This window comes from Sminthopsis crassicaudata, chromosome 1 (genome assembly GCF_048593235.1).
Source record: "Sminthopsis crassicaudata isolate SCR6 chromosome 1, ASM4859323v1, whole genome shotgun sequence".
NCBI lineage: Eukaryota > Metazoa > Chordata > Mammalia > Dasyuromorphia > Dasyuridae > Sminthopsis > Sminthopsis crassicaudata.
This window is the reverse complement of record NC_133617.1, coordinates 267,621,456-267,649,030: the sequence shown is the minus strand read 5'-3', so window position 1 is coordinate 267,649,030 and position 27,575 is coordinate 267,621,456. Positions and strand designations below refer to the sequence as shown.

The window sequence follows — 27,575 nt, the reverse complement described above, 5'->3', positions numbered from 1 at the left end:
AGGAATGACTTTAACAAGTACAAGATAGTGGAAAAATGGCTGAAAATGATCTGGGGATTTTAATGCAGCTAGGGAGAATGAAAATTCGCTCAGTAGTCAAACCTCACAGTAGTCATTAATTCAACTTTAGCTTTAGGAAATTTTCTTTGATCATGGAAATGCATTAAAAACAGAAAATTATAAGATGGGTTATAAATCTAAACCTGGAAAGGATCCCTAACATCATCTAGTTCTACCACTTCATTTTATAGATGAGATCTAGGAAGTTTAAATGACTTGCATAAATTATTAATGATAAGTTATATATACTTTCATATAGTATCAGAGATGAATTTTTTCTAGAGCTAATACTAGTGTTACAAGCAACAGTATTTCTCCAAGTATTATTCAAGTCCTTACAATCTCCCTAAAGTGATGGTAATAAAGCAGAAATGGGGGCAGAGCTAATAATCATATCCCTTAAAATATGTAAAAATAAAATAAAATTGTTTTATCATATTCTAAACATTTAAATAACCAAAGAAAAAAAACAACTAAGTCATATCTTTATAAGGTTAGTTATGCCAAATATGAAATCTTTGTCTAATGACCAATGAGTTAATACATTGAAGTGTTGAACTGTATCAACAATGACATCCTTCCTATATAAATGAAACCAAAACTCAGAAACAAGTTGTAGTTAAATGGAAGGATGGTTCATAGACTTTCTTTGGAGAGGCAAATACTACAATAGTTGTCAGAATGATTTCAACACGTATTCAAGGTAACATTTTATACTTCAACAATGCTGTCACTTCATTATATAGTTTAAGCAATGATACTGCTGAATCTCCTTCCTTTACATCTTTTCTCCCCTGTTTTTTTTTTTTTTTTGAGATTCCTGACCTTTTGTTCTTCCAAAGTAACTTTGTTGCTATTTTTTCTAACTAAGGTAATTTTCAAGTAACTTAATTGGAATGTCATTGAGGAAATAGATTAGATAAAATTGTCCATTTTTATTTTATTGGCTTTACCTACTCATGAACAATAAATATTATTCCAATTATTTAAATCTGAAAAAAAAAAACATTTCAGTTTTCAGTCATCTTTGTACAAAGTTCATTATGAGCAAAAGCAAAAGATAACATAAAGATAACTTCAGCTTAAGTTCAAGACCTATTGCAAAAGATGAAGAGATAGAGAAGTTTCATGAAGAGGAACTGTGAGCTTGGTTTTTGTTAAAGCTATTTTGATAATTATTTCAACATAGCTGGTCTTCTCTGTAAAGGTGTGTGTGTGTGTGTGTGTGTGTGTGTGTGTGTGTGTGCCCATGTGCATTTTGCTGTGGCAAGTGGGGTTAAGTGACTTGCCCAGAGTCACACATTTAGGAACTGTGAAGTGTCTGAGACCAGATCTGAATTGGGTCCTCCTGACTTCAGGGCTGGTGCTCTATCCTCTGAGCCACTTTTCTGCCCCTATATTTCTATTAAAACAACAACAACAACAACACTATTTTAAGAAATGGTCTACAAGCTTCATTGGACTACTAAAGTGGTCTGTGATTCCCAACACCCCCCCCCCAAAAGTTAAGAACTTTTGTTCTAAACAAAGTCAATATATATTTAGTACTTGGTTTCTTTAAAATGAGGATTAACATATGATAGAGCAGTGAAAAATATGTTGACTAATATAGTTTGGGATAAAGAAAAAGGCTTGTAGACCCTTTATCATGTATTATTTCAAAAAGACCTTTAATTTGGAAGGTGATGGATATAGCAAGTATGAACAATATGACAGAAAAGAACTAACAGGTGACTGATTACTGATGAGGTAAAAGACTGGTCATCTCCCAACTGTCTGTGGACTCAGATAATAAACAAGATATGTCAAAAGTCAAATGAACAATAAAAGATGAGGCGAAAATATGATAGCATATTCCAATCTAATTTATTGCTCCTAAAGCTGAAGATTGGAAAGGATAACATTGAAAACAATGACTCCAATTACTATTCTCTAAAGCAGCTATCTCAAAAATGAGTCTGAAAGATTGTATTATCTGCTTCACCCAATCAATATTTGATATCTTTGGAAAACTGTTCCCATAGAAATCAAAAGCAATGCTGACTTAAGAATAGCAATTTATTTGCTAAATGTTAGAAAAGGATAGAGATGGTAGGAACAACAATGTCCCATAAGTAATAAAAAGCAGGAATGTAGAAAAGAAGCTTAACGAAAAATCTAACATGAAAGCAGAGTATCCTATGAGTATGTGTGTGTATACACACACACATGTATACACACACACACCCACACACCCCGGAGTCTGGAAAGAGGATCCCAAATTAATTGGAAAATGGAACAAATTTGCCAGCATTTCAATAGCAATATATTTCCATCCTTGAAGACACAAAAACCAGATCCTAAAGCTTCAATATCCCATGTGCTAAACAAAATAGGTCTGGTCATACAGAATATCCTGTGTACAAGCCAAATAGAAGTGAAATTCTTCACAGATATTAAATCCCTCTAGATGCTCTAATTTGCAGACAACATTGTTTAGGACTCACTCTAAACTATTAGGCTTCAACAATGCCAGTCATGACTACTCTAAAGAATTTGGCTTAAAATTACACCTTTAACAACTTTAATGTGTTATCTTAACCTGAAAAAAACGAAATCTTTATTTAAAAAAAAAAACATCAATAGTCTCCTAGCAATGCTCTGTGGCTTTAAATCTTGGTAATGAAAACTTGGAACACTTATTTCTGAAACCCAAACTGGGTAATAGAGCTAATTCATGGTGGAAAATATAGGTTTTGGTGAATTACCAATAATAACGTGCATAATTAAAAGTGGAACAAAGCATTGTGTAGGAAATGAAAAAGAGTAAAGCCAGGCGTATACTAAGATTAAGGGATAAGATGTATAGCCAAATACTATAATGATATTTATTAGGAGCTAGAAGAAGGCAACCTAAGTTTAAGTACATCTTTTATGGAAGAATTAGGGATGAATGTGGGACAGAAACTATATAAAAACTGAGATACAATCTACAAAAACACTGGAGAAGGTAGTTGTAGTTTTTTAACTACATGTTTCATTTCTTATAAAAGGATAAGACGGTGATCTAAATTTCGTCAGATGGGAGTCTATCACAATAGGAACTTAAATTAATGTGGGCCCTCTTCATTACAAGGCAAACAAATTATTTTTTCCCTGAATACCTCAAATTCAAGGGCTGAAAAATTATTGCTCCTTGCCATCTTCTGCCTCATCTCGAAGTAGATAACTATTATCCTTTCCTATGAACCTATGATTAAGTTTCTTCATTAATAAAACAGTGATGATAGCACCCACTAAACTCACAGGATGGTTGCAAATCTAAATAATACATGTAAAATGCTTTGCAAATCTTAGTGTTATATAAATGTTAGCTGGTTTTATTATCAAATCTATTGTACTGTAGTTAGCACCCTATTCATTGAGAAACTCCAAGTAAATGTTTCTTTTCTTAAGCATTTACTATGAGTCAGGACCTGTGCTAAGTCCTGGGGAAAAAAAAAGGCAACAGCAGCAGCTGCCTTTACAGGGCTCACATTCTATTGGTAAGACAAAATATAAATAATTAGGTATGTGCAAGATATATACAGAGTAAGATAAAAAGTAATCTCAGAAGGGAAAGTACTAACAGCTGGTAGACCAGGAAAGGCCTCTTGAAGCTGAGTATAGCTGAATTTTGAAGGAAGACAGGGAAACCAGAAGTTTAAGTGAAGCAGCATAGGAGAATCCCCTGTATTAAGGAGAAGAGAATTTCAAAGACTGAAAAGATAGGAAAGAAACAGCTTATGAAGGACTTTCAAAGCTTCTCAGGGGATTTTATATTTGAGATTAGAGGCAATAGAGCCAGTAGATTTTTTTTTAAACTAGACTTGTGTTTTAGGAAGATCACTTTTCCAGCTTAATGGAGATGGATTAGAATAAGGAGAGACTTTATGCAACAGACACAGCAGTAGGCTATTTCGTCACAATCTGGGTACAAAGTAAATTAGAAGGCATGAATTAGGATGATGTCTGTTGCTGAAGGAAAGGGACTGTATATGAAGGTGAATGAGGTGAAATTCAAGCCTGCCTGTTTGACAGGAACATGGACACCTTGAGAAATAGGAAGAATGTAGTGAATATACAGTTTGGAAGGAAAGATAAAGTTCTGTTTTGGTATGAGATGACTTCGGAACATCCAATTTGTGATATCTAAAAGGCAGTGTAGGAGAGAAGAGGGTCAAATAATATACTGGGAAACATCAGCATAAAGATAACTGAACTCACAAAGTTAATGAGATAACCAAAATAGAGGGAATAGGACAGAGACTGAATTGCACTACTTGCAGTGAGAACTGGTGTTGCATGACTCTTTGATGCTGAAGTGAATACTGTTTGACCTTCAATAGGATGCAATTGCTCTCTATCATACATGCATTCAAGGTGTGAAAAGTCAGGGTTGAGACAATATTTTAGGGTGTGCAGAATGAAGGGTGTTGGAGTGAGGGCCAAAGTCACAGTACTTTCTGTCTCTGAAGCTCCTTACCTGGGCAACTCAGTGTGGAGTGATGAGGCTCTTGGGGTTTGAGGGAGGAAAAGGAGAACCTTACAGTAATAGTAGGGAGAAGGCAGATAAAGATTAAGTAACTTCTCTAGAGTCTCATTGGTGGCAAAGGGTTGGACCAGCATCTGAATGCAAGTTCTCTTGACGTAGGGCTAAAGCTGTAAAGGTGCCTGAAACTTCTCAACTTCCCCATTTTACAAATGTACCAACTGAGGCTCAAAGAGGGCAAAGGACTTTTCGCAACACTATGTTAATACTCCTATTAACCTGTTAACACTCACCCTCTTTATTTTTGCCCCCTAGCTTCTCTGGCTCCCTTTCAGTCTCAGGCTCAAATTTCACCTTTTGAAGAAGGCTTTTGCTTATCCTCTTCCCTAAATTCTCTGGTCTTGACTTACCTCTGAGATTACTTCATTTATTATATATTTTATATTTGTTTATTGTATAATTTGTATAGTTTGTATAGTGTCCCTGTCATTAGAATGTGAGCTCCTTGAGGATAGAGAACATGTTTTTATTTTTCTACCTAGAGCTTAGAATAGCATTTAGAACAAAGTTAAGTACTTAATAAATGCTTATTGATAGCCCCGGAAAATAACCATAGTTATGACATGGATGAAGATCTTTGGGAGAACTCAAATAAACAGGAGGAAAAGAAACTACTGTCAATAAGATCCAGGGAGGAGAGACTATTGAAGAAAGTCAAAGGTGATAAAGGTTAAGAAGGATGAGGATTGGGAAAAAGCAGTTAGGTCTGTCAATTATATCATTGATAATTTTGGAGAGTAATTTTAATTGAATGATCAAAGTCTGAAACTAAACTGCAAAAGGAGAGGTGAATAAGTAAAGATAAGTGTAGACAGCTTTTGCAAGAAGTTTAACCACAAAAGGGAGGATATGAGATGACAGCTGTGTTTAAAGATGGAAGAGATATGGGCATTTTTTTTTTTTTTTTTTTTTTGTAAGAAGAGTGGGGCCTGTATCTTGTTAGATATCTTCATCTAAACATTCCACGGACATTTCAGACCCAGTAACACATCATTACACTGTTTCCCTAAAAACGCTCCTTTTGAGTAGGTAATGAGGAAACCAAATTACCACTATTTGTAGATGATGTGATGGTATACTTAGAGAACCCCAGAAATTCTATTTAAAAGCTATCAGAAATAATCTACAACTTTAACAAAGTTGCAGGATACAAAATAAATCCACACAAATCATCAGCATTTTTATACATCACTAACAAAATCCAACAGCAAGAAATACAAAGAGAAATTCCATTTAAAATAACTGACAATAATATAAAATATTTGGGAATCGATCTGCCAATGGAAAGTCAGGAACTATATGAGCAGAACTACAAAATACTTTCCACACAAATAAAGTCAAATCTGAACAATTGGAAAAATATCACGTGTTCTTGGATAGATCAAGCAAAAATAAAGATGACAATACTATCTAAGCTAATCTATTTATACCAAACAAACTCCCAAAAAACTAACATCAAAATTCACCTGGAAGAACAAAAGGTCAAGAATTTCAAGGGAACTTAAAAAAAAAAAAAAAAAAAATCAAATGAAAAGCAGTGATCATCAAAACCCTTTAGTAGTGGCTCAGAAACAGACTAGTTGGTCAGTGGAATAGGTTAGAGTCACAGGACAAAATAGTCAGTAACTATAGCAATCTAATGTTTGACAAACCCAAAGACCCCAACTTTTGGGCTAAGAATTCATTATTTAACAAAAACTGCTGGGAAAATCCTACCTGACTAGTAATCCTTTCCAAAGTGCTTGAATATATACAATAGAGGACAACTCACTACCTACAAAGACTGGCATTTTTAGATGGCTCTAATTTTCTTGTTATTTCAAAGTTATTGTACTCTATTTGGAGAAGAAAACAAACATATGAAGCATTTATAAATACGATGTGTCAGATACAATGCTAACCATTTGGATACAAATACATGCAAGCAAGATAGTGCTTCACTGAAAATAAATACATAAATGGGTCACTAAAAGTAGGCTGGGAAAGTACCCTAGAGAATGGTTTAGAGGGGCAGCGAGGTGGAACAGTAGATAGAGCACCAGCCCTGAATTCAGGAGGACCCGAGTTCAAATCTGGTCTCAGACACTTAACACTTCTTAGCTGTGTGACCCTGGGCAAGTCACTTAAGCCCAGTCTCAGAAAAAAAAAAAAAAAAAAAGAAAGAAAGAAAAAAAAAAAAGAGAGAATGGTTTAGAGACTGTGGGAAAGCAAGGTGGAGATGTGGACCTAGGCAATATAAGGCAAAACCTCACCTATCAGAGCTCAAGGTAGTTCCAAGGAAGAGTCCAAAATTCTGATAGGAGTAGTAGAAGAATAAGAGATGCAATGTAAGATGAAACCTACCCTTAAGATTCCAGAGTAATTCTAGGTATAGAATCCAAGCCTCTCTGGGGAAGGTTGGGAGATGAGGATACGGGTATGAATTTGAATAGCTGGTACATTAATGTTGTAGTGGAGGTGGTTGGGCATCCAGCTCATTTAACTCTCAAACTCTTCCTTAAATAACTATATAATTTCCCTCCTTTATCTCTAATGTGTTGCTATAGTTAAGGAAAGGTCAACAAATAAGAAATAGGGAACTGATTTGATACCTGACTAAAAACAACAATAAAGCTAACAATCTTCCATTATTTCTAATAGGATATTAAATCAGGAATATTACCTGGGATTAGACTTGTGTGTTCAAACTCAACCATATTAATATCATATAGTATCCCTTTGGATGGAGAGTGTTCTAAGAATGTTACAAGTTAAATGCAAAAGTGCATTTCATTTTCATTTGAACCAGTAACAGTTTCTTAATACAAACTAGCTATGACAAATACTAGACTAAAAAAAGTCACAAAGGAAAAGATAAAGCAAAACAAAAAAACCCAAACAAACAAAAAACAAAACAAAAAACCCAAATATTTTATGTTGGGATTCTGCTAATTTTCTAATTAGGTTCTGGTTTATTTATTTGAGATGGGAAGAGTTCTGTGATTTTACTAATGGAGGGAAATTCCTTTTATTGCTTCTCTGTCTTGCCTATGGTCACTGGAGCTAGTACGTGAATCTAGGTCTTCCTGATGCCAAGAACAAGCTAGCTCTCTAAACATATTGCCTCTTGGGCTTTGGAATTAAGGGAACTGTTCTTGTTCAGACTTGTGATTTCATTCATACATTTCTAGAAGAAATGTCTATAAGTCAAGATCCTCAACTATTCCTTAATGCAGCTTTTTCAAAGTTGTCAGGGGCATTGACTTGTCCAAAGTCACACCACCAGTTTGTATCAGAGGTAAAACTGGCACTCAGAACCAGGTAATCTTGACTCTGAAGTTGTTTATATATCCACTGCAATAAGTTTTATATCAAAGGGAAATAAGACATAAAATGTCAAAAGCCAGTGAACTAACTTTCATCAGGCAATCAAGGAAGCACATAGTGTAAAGATCACTGGCTATCAAGTCAAATGACATGAGTTCAAATCTACCCTCTGCTTTTTTGATACTTATGTGGCATGAGGGGCAGGTCAGTTCTCTGAGCCTCAATACAGAGTGTTGAAACAATTGTTATGGGATAGAAATCTCCACTTGAAACAAGGATTTTTACAAGGTGTTAAATCAGTAAGGAATTGATAAAGATAATGGTTATTTAATTTAGTATGATGTTTAATAGTTCTCTAGTTCAGTACACATACTTAGTATAGTTCCACCTATGATAATGTAATTAAAATAGTGCATATAAGCTGGGACAAACTCAACCAGGGTCAGAGCCAGAGAAAACAAGAGGACTGAAGGCGGTGAGCTCCTAGAGGCAAGGAGAGACATTCACTTCACTTCATACCACCATGGGGTCTGGCCTCCTGAACTTTTCCCAATGAGACCAAGGCCAGGCTGAAAGGCTCTCAAGAAAGCTAGCTGAGCCCCAGGCAAGAAAACTAGATTGTGAAGAAGAAAATAAAGGATTTGTACTTTTAACACCTGGCTATTCACTTAGTGAATACTCTACTGAAAAGAAGGCTGCTCAGAGACCTCCAGAAAACCAACAAAAATACTACATTTTGGCATCTGACTAAAGACTACATCTGTGACCCAGAAATTAGGGTGAGTACAAAAACAGACAAGGAAACTTTGCTAAGGGTTAAAGTTTCAGCTGAAATGGGACAAATGTTTAGAAAACAGCCTTCTTTTTCACCTCAAGGAAAATGTGTTGAAAGCATAGTTAAACTCATAAAAAAAAAAAAAAAAAAGGTTTGATTGTAACTTGGGAGCAGATCATTCAACTTTTAGAAACATTACAATACACATCTCCTTGCTTCTCTAAGGAAAAAGAATTAGATCCAGATGAGTGGAAATTAGGAGAGCAACTAAGTGAATATTATTACAATGATAATGGTCCTGATTCAATTCCTAAAGAAACACTCTATACATATAAGTTAATACAATTGGCTTTAGGAAATTACATAAGTTATAAAATAAGGAAAAAGAAGAAAGTGCAGGAAGGGGAGGATATTGACAAAACTAAGTGAAAAGCATGAAAAATTAGATTTAAGTAGAAGAATTAGCGTTAAGAATGGAGTTAAGTACAATTCTGATGAAATTAAGCAGCATGGTGCTTCATACAGGAGACATTAAGGCATTCCCCATGTCCTGATCTACCTCCCCTCAATTAACCTTTCATGGATAGAGGGAGGAGGAGGGGGCGGGCCAGTGACACAATCAGCACAACCTATGAAACAGCCTATGACAAGATTAGAAAAGGCACTAGGTTAAAGCAAAAAAAAAAAAGGACAGGATATATCTCATTTAAAAATAAATACACACCCTGTGGTTGAAGAGTTTGACTCTTCAGGTCAACAAAGGAGAAGATACACTCCTTTTAACCTAGAAAAAAGTCAAAGATTTGAAAAAGGGTTGCACTCTTTATGGGGCTACATCATCTTATGTTAAGATGATATTAGAGAATTTAGCTTATGAAATTTTAACACCTAGTGATTGGAAATCCATAGTAAGGACATGTTTAGAACCTGGACAAACCAGCTCCAAGACCTCAAACAAAAAACAGGGCATGATGGCAGCCAAGGTTACAGGCCAGAAAGTCTTTAGAAGTTCAATACTCTGATGTGATCAATCAGTCAAAAAACAATCAGAGGGGAAAGGGGGATTACAATTGGGGAAAATATAGGCTTTTTAACCCACCAGAAGAACAGTGTCCAGTGTGAGCAGTTCCAATGTAATTGCCAGATGATGATGAGAAATTCAGAAAATGGTGAATGGAATGGATTAGATAGGCTAACTGCTTGAGAGATAGAGTTTGCTTGTATCTCTACAGATGGAGAAGCAATCAGATGGGTGCCAACGAGCACCTTGAGACTGAAAGAGAGAAAAACCTCAAAACAAAGGAGAAGACCTAAAAAACATCTGACACTGAAAGAGTATGGCTGATAATAAGGCTGTTACAGAACTTTAAAACCTGCAGGAATCAATGGATTCCCTGAGACATGATAAGACTGATACTGGACTTCAAAATCTGCAGGGATCAGTGGATTCTCTAAGACATAAAGACTGATATAGGACTTTGAAATCTGCAGGAATAATTGGATTCCCTAATATACCATGAGACTATTACAGGACTTCAAAACTTGCAGGAATTATTGAATTCCCTGACATATGAAGTAATGGACATTAGATTGGTTTTGCACTATTTCTAGGACTTATAGACATGTATAATTCCTCATGTTGATTCTTATTGTTTGTACAACTAGCCTGTGCTATATGTGCTTATATAATAACTCCCATATTGATGGATTTATGTATACCTGTTTCAAGAAAAACCCTTCAGAAACCTGTTAATCTGGTTTGATTCCCCATTTCCTTTGGTGTTTTCATCTCCCTTCCTGAGATGTCAGGGGTTCTTTTTGTGGTTCTTACCTCCCTGAGAAGTCAGGGAGGACATGACCACTTATGTTTTAAAACAAAAGAAAGCGGGAGATGTTATGGGCCAGAACTCTTGTAGGATTCTATAAGGTACTAACTAAATGGAATTAATAATACAATGATTATCTAGTTTAGCATGGTCTCTAGTTCAGTACTTGTACTTAGTACTTAATATAGTTCTACAAAATTCACACCTACAATGATGTAATTATAATAGAGTATATAACAGCCAGCAGGGACTGACCGATTCATTCCATCTTCCACCTTTATGGCCTGTCCTCCTGTTTCCCCCACTGAAACCAACCCTGGTCTGAGGGGTTTCTAGAAAACCGAACTCCAGGCAAGGAGACAATAAAGAATTTGGACTTTTAACACTTAGTTATTCTTGTGGTGACTACTCTGCTGAAATGAAGGCTGCTCCGGAGACTTCCAGAAAACCAATTGGAATATTACAACAATGATATAAAAAATCCCTTCCCTACTATAATCCCCAAAATGTTATTTACAAGGGGTAGTACAGGATTAGGTAACTAAAAAGCAAAGGATTAAAAAAACAATTTTTAGTACTAATATCAAGAAGGTACAGAATAAGGCAAAGGGAACTGAAAAACTACAAAAACATAAAAAAAAATACGTTCTTTAGCTCCTTGAAATTGAGTCTAGTGATACTATTGTAATGTATACCTTTTGTTTTGAAAAATGGGGATTGCTTTTCCAAAATGTTCTTGGTTTTAGGTTTCTTTAAAAAGAAAAACCAGTAAACATCTATCGCATACTGAGTGACTATTTTCTATATTATTATCAGGTGTGTTTCTGTATAACCTTGGGTATAACCGAATTTTTTTGTCTCAATTTATTCAATGTAGAATGATGGGAATTACAGTTACATCAGACTATTTGTAACCTCTCTTTTAGTTCCACCGCTATAGCAAATAGTTGTTTTGTATTTATTAAGAAGGTTGGAAAGATCTATATATGTCACCGCTGTTCTTCTAGGTCTATTTTCTCACCAGGATCATTCAAAATGGAAAAAAATTTTTGGTAAATAAAAATAGTTCTGATAACAAAATGGAGATAATACTTAGCATATTCCAGGTTAAGGATTTGTAAAATTTTGGATGAGTTGTGTACTCTCAAAATAGCAAGTTACTAGGGATAAGTAAGACATAGAATAGCATCTGAAAGATAAAAAAGATCCTCTTTAGCTTAATGCCTGGGTAGATGTGCAAATGTGTGCAAATCACTGAATCTCCCTAGTAGATTTGCTGTGAGAATCAAATAAGATAATGTATATAAAAGCACTTAAAAGTATATAAAGTACAAAATCCTATATATAGTGACATTATTTCATACTAGTTACACTTAGATTACTTCATTTTTCAAAGTAATTTTTGTTTAATGCTTTAATTCATGAGAGTACTTCACGGAAGTACTTTGATAGATTCAGGATGGCTACATTTGGATTATCAAAATCTTATCTAAACTGTCTATAGTTTGACAGTGTTGGTCACAGAATATAGTTATATTAATAAAAATTTCTAAATAAATCGAAGCTACTCATACTTGCATTTTACATCTTCCCTAAATTACTCTCCAAGCACTCAAATCCTTAAATAACAGTCTTCAATTTGCATTTTGGGAAAAATTATTCCCATTTGTGAAAATATGTAAATGTACTTATGTGCAAATTTTTAAAAAATCTAAGTACTCTGAGTCAAAATAAAATAAACCACAAAAATAAACCAAAATAGCAAATTACTCTCCCATGAAGTTGTATAATAAATTGCTGTACAGCATATTTTCTCAATTGTGTTATAGAAAAAAGAAATAAAAGCTTTTTCATGAGAAAAAACACAAACATAAGACGACTATTTAGTCAGTTTAAAATAGCTGGAACTTGCTATGTAAAATAGTACTGTGTTCTCAAATGCTCTGCTAGTAGAATACAAGTTCCTAGACCAAGCTGGCACAAAAAGATCTTCAAATACGGGTCTGGTTAGAGATTATTGCCTTAAGAACTACCTAGTCTGACACAAAGTGGTTTTCATTAAGACAAATCAGTACCTCGTCTGAAACTTAAAAAGTCTTATAGAAAGTTGCCTGGCCATCCCAAGAGACTTGTCTGGGATCAGGTAAATGTGTGAGGCAGGACTTAAACTCAGGACTTTGTGATCACTAGGCTAGTTATTCTCTTACAACATGATGTCACATCTCTTATTTTTATTCTATAAATATTTGAGCTTATACCACATGAGATAAAAAATTTCTCCTCCTTAAGGACAGAACCTAAATCACATTACATATGTTTTAACAAAATAAAATCAGTGTTTTTAAAAATCAAAGTGTAACAAATATCAATTATACCTTGGATTTACTATACTTAAATTAATAGTTAATTAATATAATAAGTAGTTAAGGACCTGTGTCCTAATTATGTATGGCAGAAACTAGGCATGGACCCACATTTAACACCACATACCAAGATAAGATCAAAATGCGTCCATGATTTAGGCATAAAGAATGAGGTCATAAATAAGAGAAACATAGGATAGTTTACCTCTCAGACCTGTGGAGGAGGAATTTGTGACCAAAGGAGAACTAGAGATCATTATTGATCACATAGAAAATTTTGATTACATAAAATTCAAAAAGCTTTTGTGCAAACAAGATTAGAAGGGAAATAACTGGGAAAACATTTTTACAGTTAAAAGTTCTGATAAAGGTCTCATTTCCAAAATATATGGAGAACGGACTCTAATTTATAAGAAATCAAAGCCATTCTCCAATTCATATATGGTCAAAGGATATGAATAGACAATTTTCAGACGATGAAATTAAAACTATTTCCACTCATATGAAAGTGTTCCAAAACACTATCGATCAGAGAAATGCAAATTAAGACAACACTACACACCTTCAGATTGGCTAAAATGACAGGAAAAAATAATGATGAATGTTGGAGGGGATGTGGGAAAACTGGGACATGATGCATTGTTGGTGGAGTTGTGAATGAATCTAACCATTCTGGAGAGCAAAGTTATCAAACTGTGCATACCCTTTGATCCAGCAGCTACTGCTGGGCTTATTTCCCAAAGAGATACTAAAGAAGGGAAAGGGACTTGTATGTGACAAAATGTTTGTGGCAGCTCTTTTAACAGTGGCTAGAAACTGGAAAATGAATGGATGCCCATCATTTGGAGAATGGTTGGGTAAATTGTGGTATATGAATGTTATGGGATATTACTGTTCTGTAAGAAATGATCAGCAGAATGAATACAGAGAAGCTTGGAGAGACTTACATCAACTGATGCTGAGTGAAATGATCAGAATCAGGAGATCACTATACACTTCAACAACAATACTGTATGAGGATGTATTCTGATGGAAGTAGATATCTTCGACAAAGAGAAGATCTAATGCAGTTCCAATTGATCAATAATGGACAGAATCAGCTACACCCAGAGAAGGAACACTGGGAAATGAGTATAAACTGTTTGCATTTTTGTTTTTCTTCCCAGGTTATTTTTACCTTCTGAATCCAATTCTTCCTGTTCAGTAAGAAATTTGGTTCTGCACACATATATTATATCTAGGATATACTATAACATATCTAACATATACAAGACTACCTGCCATCTAGGGGAAGGGGTGGAAGGAAGGGGAAAATCGGAACAGAAGTGAGTGGAAGGGATACTGTTGTAAAAAATTACCCATGCATATGTACTGTCAAAAAAAAAGTTATAATTATAAAATAAAAAAATATATTTAAAAAAAAGGGGGGGGAGGGGAAGGTATTAGTTTCTTTTTGTACAGGCCACTTACCTCTTCTACATTGGAAGCGGTCTTAGCAGAAGTTTCCATAAAGATAAGTCCATGTTCTCGGGCAAAAGCTTCACCTTCTTCTTTTTTAACTTCTCTTCTAGATTCTAAATCACTAAAGTGAAGGGAGAAAAGGATCGTGTTACCAACCATCAGAGGGGGGGAGGGGGAAATCCATGAGAAGTAACTCATGGGTTCTATATTTCTATGAATAATTAAAAAAAAATTTTTTTTTAAAGTGAATACAGCAATTAAGAGGAAGTTACCTCATTTGATGCTATGAGTGATACAAAGACGTATAAGGCATATTACAACATTAAAGGAATATACAATCTAATTAAAAAATGAACTCCCCCCATCACAAAATTTTAGAATTGTAAGGAATTTTAAAGATAATTTAGTTCAACCTATCTTTTACATGAGAAGAAACAGCTCCCAAAGACATTGTGTCCTGCCCAAAGTCAAAGGTATTTAAACCCATCTTTTGACTCTAAATCATAACTATCAATCAAAATATAACAAAAAAGCAAGGCATTCCTTTATGCTGCCTAGAAAAAACATTCTGAGAATGTTCATATGACAGATGCAATAACCTGGATGTATCATGGCATACTAGAGAGGGCACTGTTCTGAAGTAGAATTAAATTCCACTTAAGAGTCTTTCTAGCCAGTGTGATCACTAATGTCCTAATTTAGTAAGCTGCCTTTGTTTTCCCCATAATTTAGTTTGCTGAAATGAAGCTCAGAAAGAAAATCTGGAAGAATAGATACATTTTTAAAATAGATACAAAGATACAATAGATTCAGACCTGGGACAGTATTTTTAAGATCCTTGAGGTCATTATCACTACACCTATTACAAGTCTTTTCAATTTCTTTGTCTCCAGCCATTCACCCCTCTAATCTATTTTGTATCCCCCCACTACCAGATTAATTTTCCACCTAATATTTAAAATTTCTCCCCCAATTATATGTGAAAAAAAAAAATTTGCTTTTTAAAATTCTGAATTTGACCTTTTCTCCTCTACTCCCTTCTTGAGAAAGCAAGTAATTTGATACAGGGTATATATATTCATTTTGTGACACAGCAACAAAAAAAGGTAAAAAATATGCTTCAATCTGCATTCAGACTCCAGTCCTTTCTCTGATGGTAGAAAATATGTCTTGGATCATTGTATTGCTGAAAATAACTAACTCATTTACAAGTGATCATAACACAATGTTGCTATTACTGTGTACAATGTTTTTGTGGTTTCACTTTGCAACAGTTATGTAAGTTTTTCCAGTTTTATTCTGAGAATATCTTTCTCATCATCTTAAAGTACAACTGTGTTCTGTCACAGCTTTTGTTCAACAATTCCCTATAATTGATGGATAAGTCTCTTAATTTTCACTTCACATATAGGTTCTTTACCTTTCTCTTAAAAACAACAAACCTCTTTGCAACACAGATCAACAGGTGGTATTGCCGAGTCAAAGGATATGCAAGTTTTGTAGCCCATAGGACATAGTTCCAAATTGCTATTCAAACAGGGTGACAACTCCACCAATAGCATGAGTGCCTCATTTTCCCCAAACCCCTCCCCCAAATATGTGACTTTCCTTTTCTGTCATATTAGATAAACTGATATATCTATTTTATCCTCAAGATTTAGAATTAGGGTAGTTTTCCTTGATAATTTCTTAAATGATAACAGGAAATCTCTCTTTTTAATTAAGTTTTCAGATAGTCAAATATTTCTTAAATTATTTTTTCTTGTAAAAATTTCCAGTTGTTTTTCCAATGAGATTTCCCATCTTCCTTTATTTTTTATCCTTTTGACTTTTGTTTTATTGCGTTTTGATATCTCATGAAACCAGTACCTCCATTTGCTCAATTCTGATCTTTATGGAGCTATTATCTTTAGGTAACTTCTGTGCCTCCTTTTGCATTTGACCAATTCTGTTTTTAAGAAGTTCCTTTCAGGGGATTTGTGTGTCTATCTTACTATATATTTGGTTTATTCTGTTTTTTAAGTTAAGTTACCAAGCTGTTGACTTTTTAAAAAATCATTTCCTTACACCACTCATAAGTTAAGTTACCAAGCTGTTGACTTTTTAAAAAATCATTTCCTTGCACCACTCATTTCTTTCCCCAGTTTTTCCTCTATCTCAATTGATTTTAAAAATCCTTTTTGAGCACTTCCAAAATTTCTTTATTGGAGGAACTGAGACCACTTCTTCATGTATATACATGCATATGTTACTTTTTTTTGAAGATTTGGATTAGCTGGTTTGAATTTCTTGTGTTTGCTTATTTTCCTAGTCTATTTATGGACTTTTAACTTTATGTTAAAATTGGGCTATGCAACAGGATGGAGGAAACCAAAGCTTTATAATTTTTGTGCAACTGTTTTCAAGGTTTTTTAAGGGGGTGGGATGCAGGATATGTTTCCAATTTTTCTAAGTATGTTCTGAAAAGATGTGTTTTTACATCTCTGCTCCCCTGCAGTTGTGTGCTCTTGATACATAAGTGTTCCTCTTCATTCTGGTATTGTAACCCAGGATTGGGACCTAGATCCACGCATAGGCAATACCACAGAGTGCTACACTCAATTCTACACATGGGACCCATGTAATGCCCTTTTGACTAGTTGTTGGATCTTCTTCACATCTGGGATTTTATAGCTCTGAAAGGTGCTACTACTGCAGCTCCCCCAAGACTTGTGTTGGTTTGCCAGAACATTGTCTTACATTGGACTGCATTCTATTATTAACCCCTTGGAATGGAAATTTCCTGAGCTTGTGTCTTAGGCTGGAAAATTATTCATCTTAAAGTCTTTTGTTTAAAGTAGTTTGGAAAAGAATTTGGGAGAGCATAGGAGATTCCCTGTCTTTTCTCTGCCATATTAACTCTGCACCCCCTTCTCCCAATTTTCCTAAAAGCAGATTTATGTCATTTACCTGCTGAAAAACATGTAATAACTGCCAATATTGGTCCCCATTGATTCAAGTCAAAGTTCAGCTCTTTAGTCTGAAACTCTCAAAAGCTATTCATAATATGGACAAGTGTTTCTTATTTCCATTACCCTCCATCAATTCCAAATATAGAACAAGAGTCATTGCTAAAATATCATTTCTTTCACATTATCAATTTTTTCTCTCACCATGCACACCATCATCCATTTACAATTAGAGAATGGTCGGGACTACCTTAATTCCTCAACTTCAGTTTACTATTAAGTACTTTACTATTAACTATTATGTACTTTAATTCTCTTTAAATAATTCTTAAAAAAACAATCTTTTCCTATAACCTCTTTTTTAATCTCTTAAAGCAACCTATTTTGTTTCTGACAATGTTAACCTTCGGATCATTACATCTTTATATTCTTTCTAGGCTCTCTAATACTTTTCATCTACAACTGTGCTAAAATGCTACAAAATGGAAGGAAAATAAACCAACTTTCTCATCTGTCACTGTTCCCTCTTCTCAACTTCTTCACTAGCTTCCTATTGCTTTCTGTAATTCATTCAAAGTAATTCCTCATTTTATACCCTTTCTAATAATCAGCTAACTCATTTCCATGTTTTTTTTTTCCCAATCAGCTTCTAATCTAGTAATATCTTCATTAATTCTATCTTTATATCCTTTATTCTACTTCCATCTTTAAACTTCTTTTGATACTTATTCTTTTGCTTAAACTTTACATTATACAAACTGAAATTTCTCATGCACTTTTATTTATGCATTGTCTTATTTCCTCATTTAGATATTAAACCTCAAATAAAACTAAGATTTTTAAAATAAAAAGCTCGAAGCAGTTAGATGGCACAGTGGATAGACCACCTGCCCTGAAGTCAAGAGGACCTGAGACTGGCCTCAGACACTTAATGTTTCCCAGCCATGTGATCCTGGGCAAGTCACTTAACTCTAATTGCTTTGGCAAAAAATAAAATAAAATAAAAAATCAAAAAGCTCTATGTACCTGTAATAAGACAAAACATATTTAGAAAACAGAAATAGGTATCTGAATTAAAAAGAAAAATCCTTTTCTTCAGTTTTCTATTTATTTATATTTATCTTTATATTTAGGGGACACTGATGAAATGCTGGTATGAAGGATTTCCACTCATATTTTGATTTAAAAAATTTTTTATAATACTTCTTTGCTTAATGGAGGGGAAGCAAGAAAATAATCAAGTTAAATGTCGTACCTAAAGGAGTCACTAAAGAATATTCCAATGTGGCCTTCAGATCAAAATAGTAATTGTTATAATGACTACAATCCCCAGGTATTGAAAGATAATTATGAAATACATTATCCAAACAATATCAAATCACTTTACCTGTCAAAAAAAGAAATATGAAAACCCAAATCCTTTAATGACAGTGGAAATGTTACTTTCCAAATACTCTATTGACATGTATTTATTACTTCTATTATCTAACAGAGGGAGAAAAATAGTTTACATGCAGTTTGAAATTTCACACTATGTACTATATTATAGTGTGTGTATATATATATATATATTTGAACAGGCAATTTTATTTACCTAAGGAAAACAAATCATATATAGTCTCAAATTTTCAGTATTGTAAAAACAAACTCTTCTAGAAATACTGTGGTTACATGAAAACATTCAGCTGCTTCACTAAGTTTCAATTTCCTTAAGGAACCTTCAATAAATCTCCACTACAATGTACTGTATCTAACATGAGAATCATACAGCATGAATTTATGGCAAACAAAAGTCCTAAAACAAAAAAAAAAAAGATAGATTTGGGTAAAGTGAAGCAAGATTTGTAGGTGAGGAATCAGGTAGGGAATATGAAAAATTAGATAGACTGAATTCCCAAAGTTATAAGAAAAAAATTAGTATTAAATTAGTTAAATTGAATAAAAGTAATGAGACTACTAACTGGAAAAATTCAGTAAGTATGGCTGTAGTTAAAATATGCTTCAGAGCAACATTTAAAGAACTAATCCAGAAAATTATAGAAGAAAAACTTTTAAATTATATTAGAAATTTATCATATTATAAATCAGTCTTCTCTTATGAGCCTCACAAGGAAAATCAATATGAAGTTCAAAACATACATACAAACAAAAAAAACCTTGACTCATATTTTGTTTTTACATCACATTTACAGATTACTTTATAATTTTTTTTGTTCAGTCACATTTGACCGACGTGACAATATTCAGAGGATAAAACAAAGCAAGTTGGTAACCAAGAAATTTAGCAATCGGAAGATGAAATGGTCAGGCTATCTATGGAAAGGAGATCTGCCTTGCAAGAAATAAATTTAAAAAAAAATCTCTTATAGCAACTCATCATGATCAATATTTTTAAGACTGTTTCTACCTAGCAGTATCAGAATATCATTGTTGTTATTGCTTGTTATCCCAAAAATAGCAAGGTTAAAAGGCAAGACCCAATCTTATGCAGGTCTATGGCAAACATGCTCTTTGTAGCAAAGAGCTGATCATATAATCATCATGATTTTTACACTTTTCTTTTTCAGGACTTTTAGATATCCCAAAATTAGCATTATGATCTAATTTGTTCTGAAATGGCTAAAGTAGAATTCACTGACTAGAAAGCTGATACTATTCTAAAACCTGATGCTGATAGAACTGTGTACTGGCTGAACACGACTAACAATGAGCTTCAATAAAGTAGAGAATTTCACTGATGAGAAAGGTCAAGGACTAAGTCTAAGTCAATACTATGATATATTATCATAGTCACTAAAATTCACTCCATCTTTATCCATATTAACAATGCCTACTTTGAATCTATAGTCACAGTCAAAATATACCAATTCAGAATGACAAGATGAAATTCTACCCTCAAAGGCAAGTGACTATTATCTTCATGATACTTCCAGAGTCCATCAGGACAAAACAATGTAGACTCTTTCTCTTATTCATTCACCTACATCTATATGTAACTAACATAAGGGGCTTTCTTTTTAACCTAAATCAACTATTAACTTAAACAAGTTGTATAAAAAATGCAATTGGCTGCCCTAGTGTATCATTCATTTTTTGCCTGGTCATATCAGGAGCTGATCTTATCTTGGATGTAGGCCAAATACTGGCATTCCCATAAGACCCTCCACAAAAGCAATTGAGGCTTAAAAAATTTGTTTCAGGCTTTCATTAGTTTAAGTGAGCCTTGAAGCACTAATTGCAATTTTGTGGAGAGTAGACCTGGCATAGCAGCAACTGATGAAGTGGTACATGGCTTTTTTTTTTTTTTTTTTTGCAGGGGCACACAAATTGAAACATATAACTTACCACAAGAACTGTAATAATTGACTAAAATACTGATCCTGAGTATGAAATACAATGAAAAGCAGAAACAGGGAACTTTCCAATATATGGAAGGGGTGTGTGTGTGTGTGTGTGTGTGTGTGTGTGTGTGTGTGTGTGTGTGTGTGTGTGTGTGTGTGTTTAAACCTTTTGGTCTCTGAAGCCATTGGGCTGTAAAATAAAGTGTTATGAAGACCAGAATTGCTATATTTTCTGTAAAATTGCTTCTCTAGGTTTGGAGGTGATCATTAGAAGATTGGTCATTAGGCAGAAAGAGTTCTAGTTACAACTTTAGCTCTGAAAAAAGCTTATTTTCTATGGGAGGGAACAAAAAACAGAAAGTTAATTAAAAATTATCAAGTGAATTAAAAATTATGTGAACATAGAAAAAGGCTGAAGTAAAGAGAATATATTTTGATGCTCATTTTTGTGCAAAGACTCAGGTGTAGAGGGAATAATGAATGGCAAATTGATTCATATGGCTGGAATAACAAGTATAAGAGAAGAAACACTGAAAGGCAAGTCAGACTGTGAAGGGCTTCAAATAATAGACTGATATTTAATCCTAGGGGCAATATGGAGAGTCAATAAAGATTTTTTTTCAGCACAGAAATGATATGATTAGGTAATATTAACAACATTCTTTTAACTATTATCTGGCCACCTTTGGAAGATGCATACAAGAGGGAGAAATCAGTAAGAAAGGTATTGTAATAACAGAGTAGAAATGGTGCGAACTTCTATGGTAGTAATTCAGAAGAAAAAATGAGATAGATATGATGTGCCCAGTATACCAGGCAACAATTAGATATGATGAATGATAAAATCAAGGATGTTACTGGAGACAGGGGAGATTGCAATATTGTGAATCTATGATTAGTAGGATAGTAGTACTGGCAATATTCCTCTGTATCATAGGGCAAAACTTGAAGTAAATCGAGAAGTCCTAGAAATTATGGGATTAAAGATGTCCAAAATAAAGCTGGCAATGCAAGTCTTTCCCACAAGCTGGTATACTTGGTTTAGACTCCATAAATATTACATTATGCTTCTCTCCAGATGACTCAAAATATCAAGAAGACTTGCATATTCCATATTTCCTCAAGATCCTCAGTAGAACAAGAAACCCCTCCCAAAGCCTCCCTTTATGGAAGGATCAAAATTTCCAAATATTTCTTCAATTCCCACCAAATGCTAGGCTTGATTTGGAGTGTAAGACTATCAAGCCATTCCACCTCCCTTTTCAAAATCCTTTTGTGTATATATATATAGTGTTTCCCCCTTTAGAGAGTAATCACAGAGAGGGCAGGGACTTTGTTTTTCTTATTTATATCCTCAGGGCTCAGCACACAGGATTAAATTAGGTGCTTAATAAATAAATGCTTACTGATTTGGAACTATGTTCAAAAAGTTATCAAACTGTGTATACCCTTTGATCCAGCAGTGTTTCTACAGCAACTTTACAGCAATTCACTGCTACTGGAAAAACCATAACTTTTACTACACAAACTTCTGTTGGCAAGATGATGTCTCTGCTTTAGTGTGGCATAACTATCCTTCCAAAAAGGAAGTATCTCTCAATTATATTATGCTTATGCATGTGTTATATCTCAAGACAACAAAGAAGTGTTATAATATCTAAATGAAACCATAATTTTAAAGTGTTAGATAAATGTCAGCTGCTATTATAATTAGTTGTCAGACAGGTAGATCAATGTTCCTGAAGGAGAGAAAATGAAGAAAAGGGCATTCAAGAGTGATTGTCTAAAACAGTAAAGGGTCAATTAGAAAGAAAATTAGGTTGTAATATGAATTAGCAGCATGAGCTGTGAGACAAAAATAAATAAATAAATAAATGAATAAATAAATAAATGATCCACCAGGTAAATACAGTAAATAAAAATGGTGCCTAGTTTTATTTACAACCCGTCTCCAGAATATTAGAGAGAAATCAATTATTCAGATCTATTTATCAAATGAAGAGTAAGGTCTGAAGAGTTTAAGTGATTTATCTAGTGTTATATAGCAAGTTAGTGACAGATCAGAGTTCAGCTCTACTACCACCCAATCTAATGTTCTTTCCAGCACAGAAAAACCTCACTAATTAAAATGTTTGTAACCACCAACTGATCATTACCTAAGAATTTCAGAAGAATTATTCACAATGAGCCTCCTGCATATTTATCTTTTAGTATTGCTAGTTGAAATGTATGTGTATATATGTACATAATATACAATATATATTATATTATATATAAAATTATATTATTATATATTATAATTATATTATATTATTTTATATATTATATATTACATATTACATATATATATAATATTATATATACATATATAATAATATATATGTACATATATATATTTACCTTATAGCATTCTTTTTTTTTTTTTCTTTTGGAGGCTAGGGTTAAGTGACTTGCCCAGGGTCACACAGCTAGGAAGTGTTAAGTGTCCAAGACCAGATTTGAACTCGGGTCCTCCTGAATTCAGGGCTGGTGCTCTATCCACTGTGCCACCTAGCTGCCCCTACCTTATAGCATTCTTAAGCCTAAATGCCTTCAGACTAATTTCTGTCTATCTCCGTCATAGCAATCTTTTTGAAAATGTATGACTGAGAAATGATACCAAATTTTGAGAACTGACTCATATAACAAATTATTGAGCTTTTCAAAAAAACACTATCATTGTAAATAAGATATTCTAAAATAAGGTATAAAGTTCTTTCCCCTGTAATAATCCCTGATAAATTACTTAAAATATACAAAAATTTAATTTTACATAAGTTTTAAAGCAATGTTTTCAACTTCAATAGTGGTCTTAACAACAGAGTGAGAACTGGTATAGATTCTCTATTGTTCATTTTCTCTTCTGCTCTGTATCATTTTGTACTAATTATATATATATATATATATATATAAAGTAAGTATATGATTTACTTTTTATATTTGTTGCTTCAATCCAGTAGAGCATAAGCACCTTGAGAGCAGGAACCAATTTGTTTTTGTGTATGCGGAGGGAATTGGAATATAAATAAGGAAGGGAGACTATGAGAACACATGAGACAAATTTAATTTAGTTAAAATTATTGTATGCATTTAATTATTACTATATATATAATTATGTCTTGGCTATATCCCTATGTAGAACAATGAAAGCTTTTGAAAGGAATTTTCATCCTTAATATTAAAAAAGGAGATGAATGTGCAATTTTCCTCTTCTTGAAGGCTCCTGCTTCTAGGAATCTAGACAGTTATCACCTCACTTTTCAAAAGCAAGTAAAATCCCTTAATAGTTTTTATTATAAAATACAAAAGAGACCAGATGGGTGCCTAGTTCTTGGCTCATATTTTATTCCCTTTAGTCAGAAAGCAAAAGAAATCTTTCCCAGTGGTTGAGGAAGTGAGAACGTGGGCATTTGTTTGCACCTGAAGAAACGTTTCCTATAATGGTAATAAATTTTTCCACCGATGAGCATTATTCTTCTATAAACTGCACAACTATGATAAAGAGGAATTAATTTAATTGTTTAAAGAATTCTGATTCAACAGGGGTCTCAGCGGTGGTCAGTATATAATGGGAAATATAACCACTTTGGAAGAATGTAATAATATATCATTATAAATATAAAATTTAGAATTCTTAAAAAGAGTTATAGTTTAATTTTGAAAAATCTAGGTTAAGAGCTATTAATCCAAGTACTACTTATTAAAAACTTATAGAGACAACATAAATCAGTTCCATGCATAATCTTAGAGGGTCAATGATTTTAATCACTGTGATCATTCATATAAAAATCACCCATATGAAATGATGGTTTTATGAGCTGTTGGAGGAAAGATGGGAAAAGTTGGGGGAGGCATCTGATAGCTAATCACTTAGTGAAGAATCCCTCTAAATTTAGATTGGATACAAAATAGATTTAAGATCTATTAATTATATATATTTAAGTATATATATATACACAATTAGTACAAAATGGTATGGAGCAGGAAAGAAAATGAATATCAGAGTAAGAGAAAAGGTTAAAGATAGGAGTTCTGCACTTTGGGAAAAAAGCTGAGGTAAGGAAGGGGTAAGGGCAGCTAGGTGGCGCAGTAGATAGAGAACCAGCCCTGAAGCCAGGAGGACCTGAGTTCAAATCAAATCTCAGACATTTAATACTTCCTAACTGTATGACCCTGGGCAAGTCACTTAACCCCAATTGCCTGGGGGGGGGGAGGTCAACAAAGGTCTAGGAGAAAAGACAATTCTCTCCTCATGACAGAGAAGCAATATGTTCATATAAGTGCCAAGTACTGTATTTTAGTATTTTAGTTTTTGACCCACCCTCTTTTTTTTTTTTTTTTAAATCATGAGAGCCTTTAATCTGAAGAGTGATGGGAAGTTGGGGGGGGGGGGGGGGAGAAAAAGTCATCATATCTTCTGAAATAACTGCTGCTTTTGTTTTTCTTTTTTCAAAGGAGCAAAGGTAGATTGGATTAAGATAAATAAGGGCTTTAAATTTGAAACAGCAATTTATATTTTATTTTAAAGGCAAAAAACTTTTTGGGCAAGATAATGCTTTAGGAATATCAATTTTGCAGTATAGAGCAAAGAGTTTTAAACATGCTGTTCAAAAATACTCCTCAGTGTCACAGGAATCAGATTAAAACGTAATTGAGAAAATAAGAAACAAAATAGTTTACATGAAATTAAGAAATTAATTTTATATTTCAGGCTAGTTTATTATATAATTACAATAAAAAATATATTTACAAAACACCCACCCACACACACCCACCCACACACACACACACACACACCCACCCACCCACCCACCCAAAGGTTTAAACATATGAACGTTGTTTCATGACCTTCGAGTTCCTGATGAATGTATGAGGAAAAGAAATAAAGGAATAAATAAGGAATAAAATAATTAACTTTTAAAAAGAATATTAACTCTTGCTAAATAAAACCATTTTCTTAATTTTTTTGTATGCATTTTCTATTATTATTTAGAATAATAGAATAATTAATATTGAAAAATCTACTAAGAGATTTCTTTTGATAGCTTTTCAGGGACACAAGGATGAAAGCAGAAGTCAAATTTAAGATGTGATAGTTTAGGTACAAGCCTGGAACATTTTGAACATTAAATCTCTCAGCACTTTTTCTATAAGTGAATCAAAATTGTTTTTTTTTTGTTTGGCAGGCATATAAAAGGAAAGTAGGAAGAAGGATAGAAGAGAATATGTAATGTATTTTGATTAAATCAAAGTTTTAAGAATAAAAGGAAAAGAAATTCTCTGGTCTCCTGGGAATAAAAGGGCCTATAGGAGTGAAGAGTGAAGGGTGAAAAGGCAAAGAGAAAGACTGAAAATAAAAGAGGGAACTCTTATTAGTGGTAATAATGTTCCAAAGAAAGAAGAGGGTTATTTTATAATGCAATATAGTGGGAAAGTAAAACGGGTATAAATACTAGGCTTTCCTGGTAATGAATTCTTATTTTATTTTAACAAAGCCTTCTTTATTCTTTTTAGAAAGCCTATTTTTTTTTAAAAGCAAATATACAAGAATTTCCCAACAAATCAAAATAATCCATTATTAAACATTTACTATGCATTTATCTATTCAAGTCACACTGTCCATTTCATTTGTAGATTGTTAAACATGTTTCAGTTTCCCTCTAATATAAGAAGTTAAAATTAATTTAACTGTTCACCTTAAATATTATTATTAATTATTATTCTATTTTAGTTTTACGGTTAATATAAGCTAATATATAGATTTCAAATCTATATTTTACAAAAATGTAAGTTTAATGACTTCCAATAGTAACCATAAATTTGTAGAAGAAATCTAGCTTTATCTTAACTTGGGGAAGAAGACAACTGTCAAATGTATTCAGGAAATAAGGGAAGACAACTACCCAGAGATAATTATATCAAGACTTATCTCCTACATTTTGTTGCAAGTATGAATATATATTTACTGATATATGCCACCTGAAATCCACAAAAGGTTATTTTTCCAGATATTCCTTTAAAACTCTTAAGGCAAAATTAATGTATACCCCACAATGTTCACTTTAGAAATGACTAAAATTAAGGAATTAAAAGAGAGCCAATCACAAATGCAGCTAAGCTATATTACCCAAGTAGCATTTAAAAATCATACAATATTAATTTGAGTTTAAAGTGTATTCCACTTTAGGGCCATTGTGATCTAATTGGGGAGAAAACTGCAACTTGGGGACTTGTAATCAGATACCTATCATTATTTCTTTGTCAATGGAGCAAATCCAAGACAGATTGATAACAACTGAAATTCATTACTATCACCATCTGGATAGCGTGGAGTGTTCTTTGAAAAAGGTAAAAAAAAGGTTAAGTGGTTTTTGCTCAATTTCTATAGGTTAAATATCAAAGTATCACTTTTGATATCTTGAGAGGCAGTACAGTACTTAGGATAGGACGGAATGAATTAATATTTTAAAAATAATAATCATAAGACTGCTTGTTTTAATGAATTGGAAGGTCAATGAGATTAGAAGCTCATGATAGCCTAATTATTGTGCATCTATCTCACTGAAGAAGACATTATGTATCATACATCTTACTTAACCAGTGCTAACTTTACTTTTATCATTAAGGTAATGTTTTACTGCCTTAAAAGTTTGGAAAAACAATCAATTGTTTTGTGTATAGTACGAGCAGCATACACAGGAAACTATCCCTTTTCTATATACTGTTAAAATTATAAGCATATGAATTGGTGTATCACTTTTCAGGTAAGAGTGCTAATTTAAAAAGAGGTAATAGGTTTTGGAAGTGAAAAAGTTGAAAGATACTTAAATGATTTATGTAACTCAAATTGAGATTCAAGAGAAGAAATGATTAATTTTTTTTATAC

The 27,575-nt window shown here is 33.4% G+C and overlaps 1 protein-coding gene across 1 annotated transcript in view; it reads right to left on the bottom strand.

Moving 5' to 3' along the window:
- Positions 1-27,575, bottom strand: part of RAB2A (RAB2A, member RAS oncogene family) — an 84,009-nt gene that overhangs the window by 8,186 nt on the left and 48,248 nt on the right. The window contains exon 6 of the mRNA XM_074278742.1: positions 14,371-14,482. Coding sequence (XP_074134843.1) covers positions 14,371-14,482 — 112 coding nt within the window. The remainder of the gene's footprint in view (positions 1-14,370; positions 14,483-27,575) is intronic.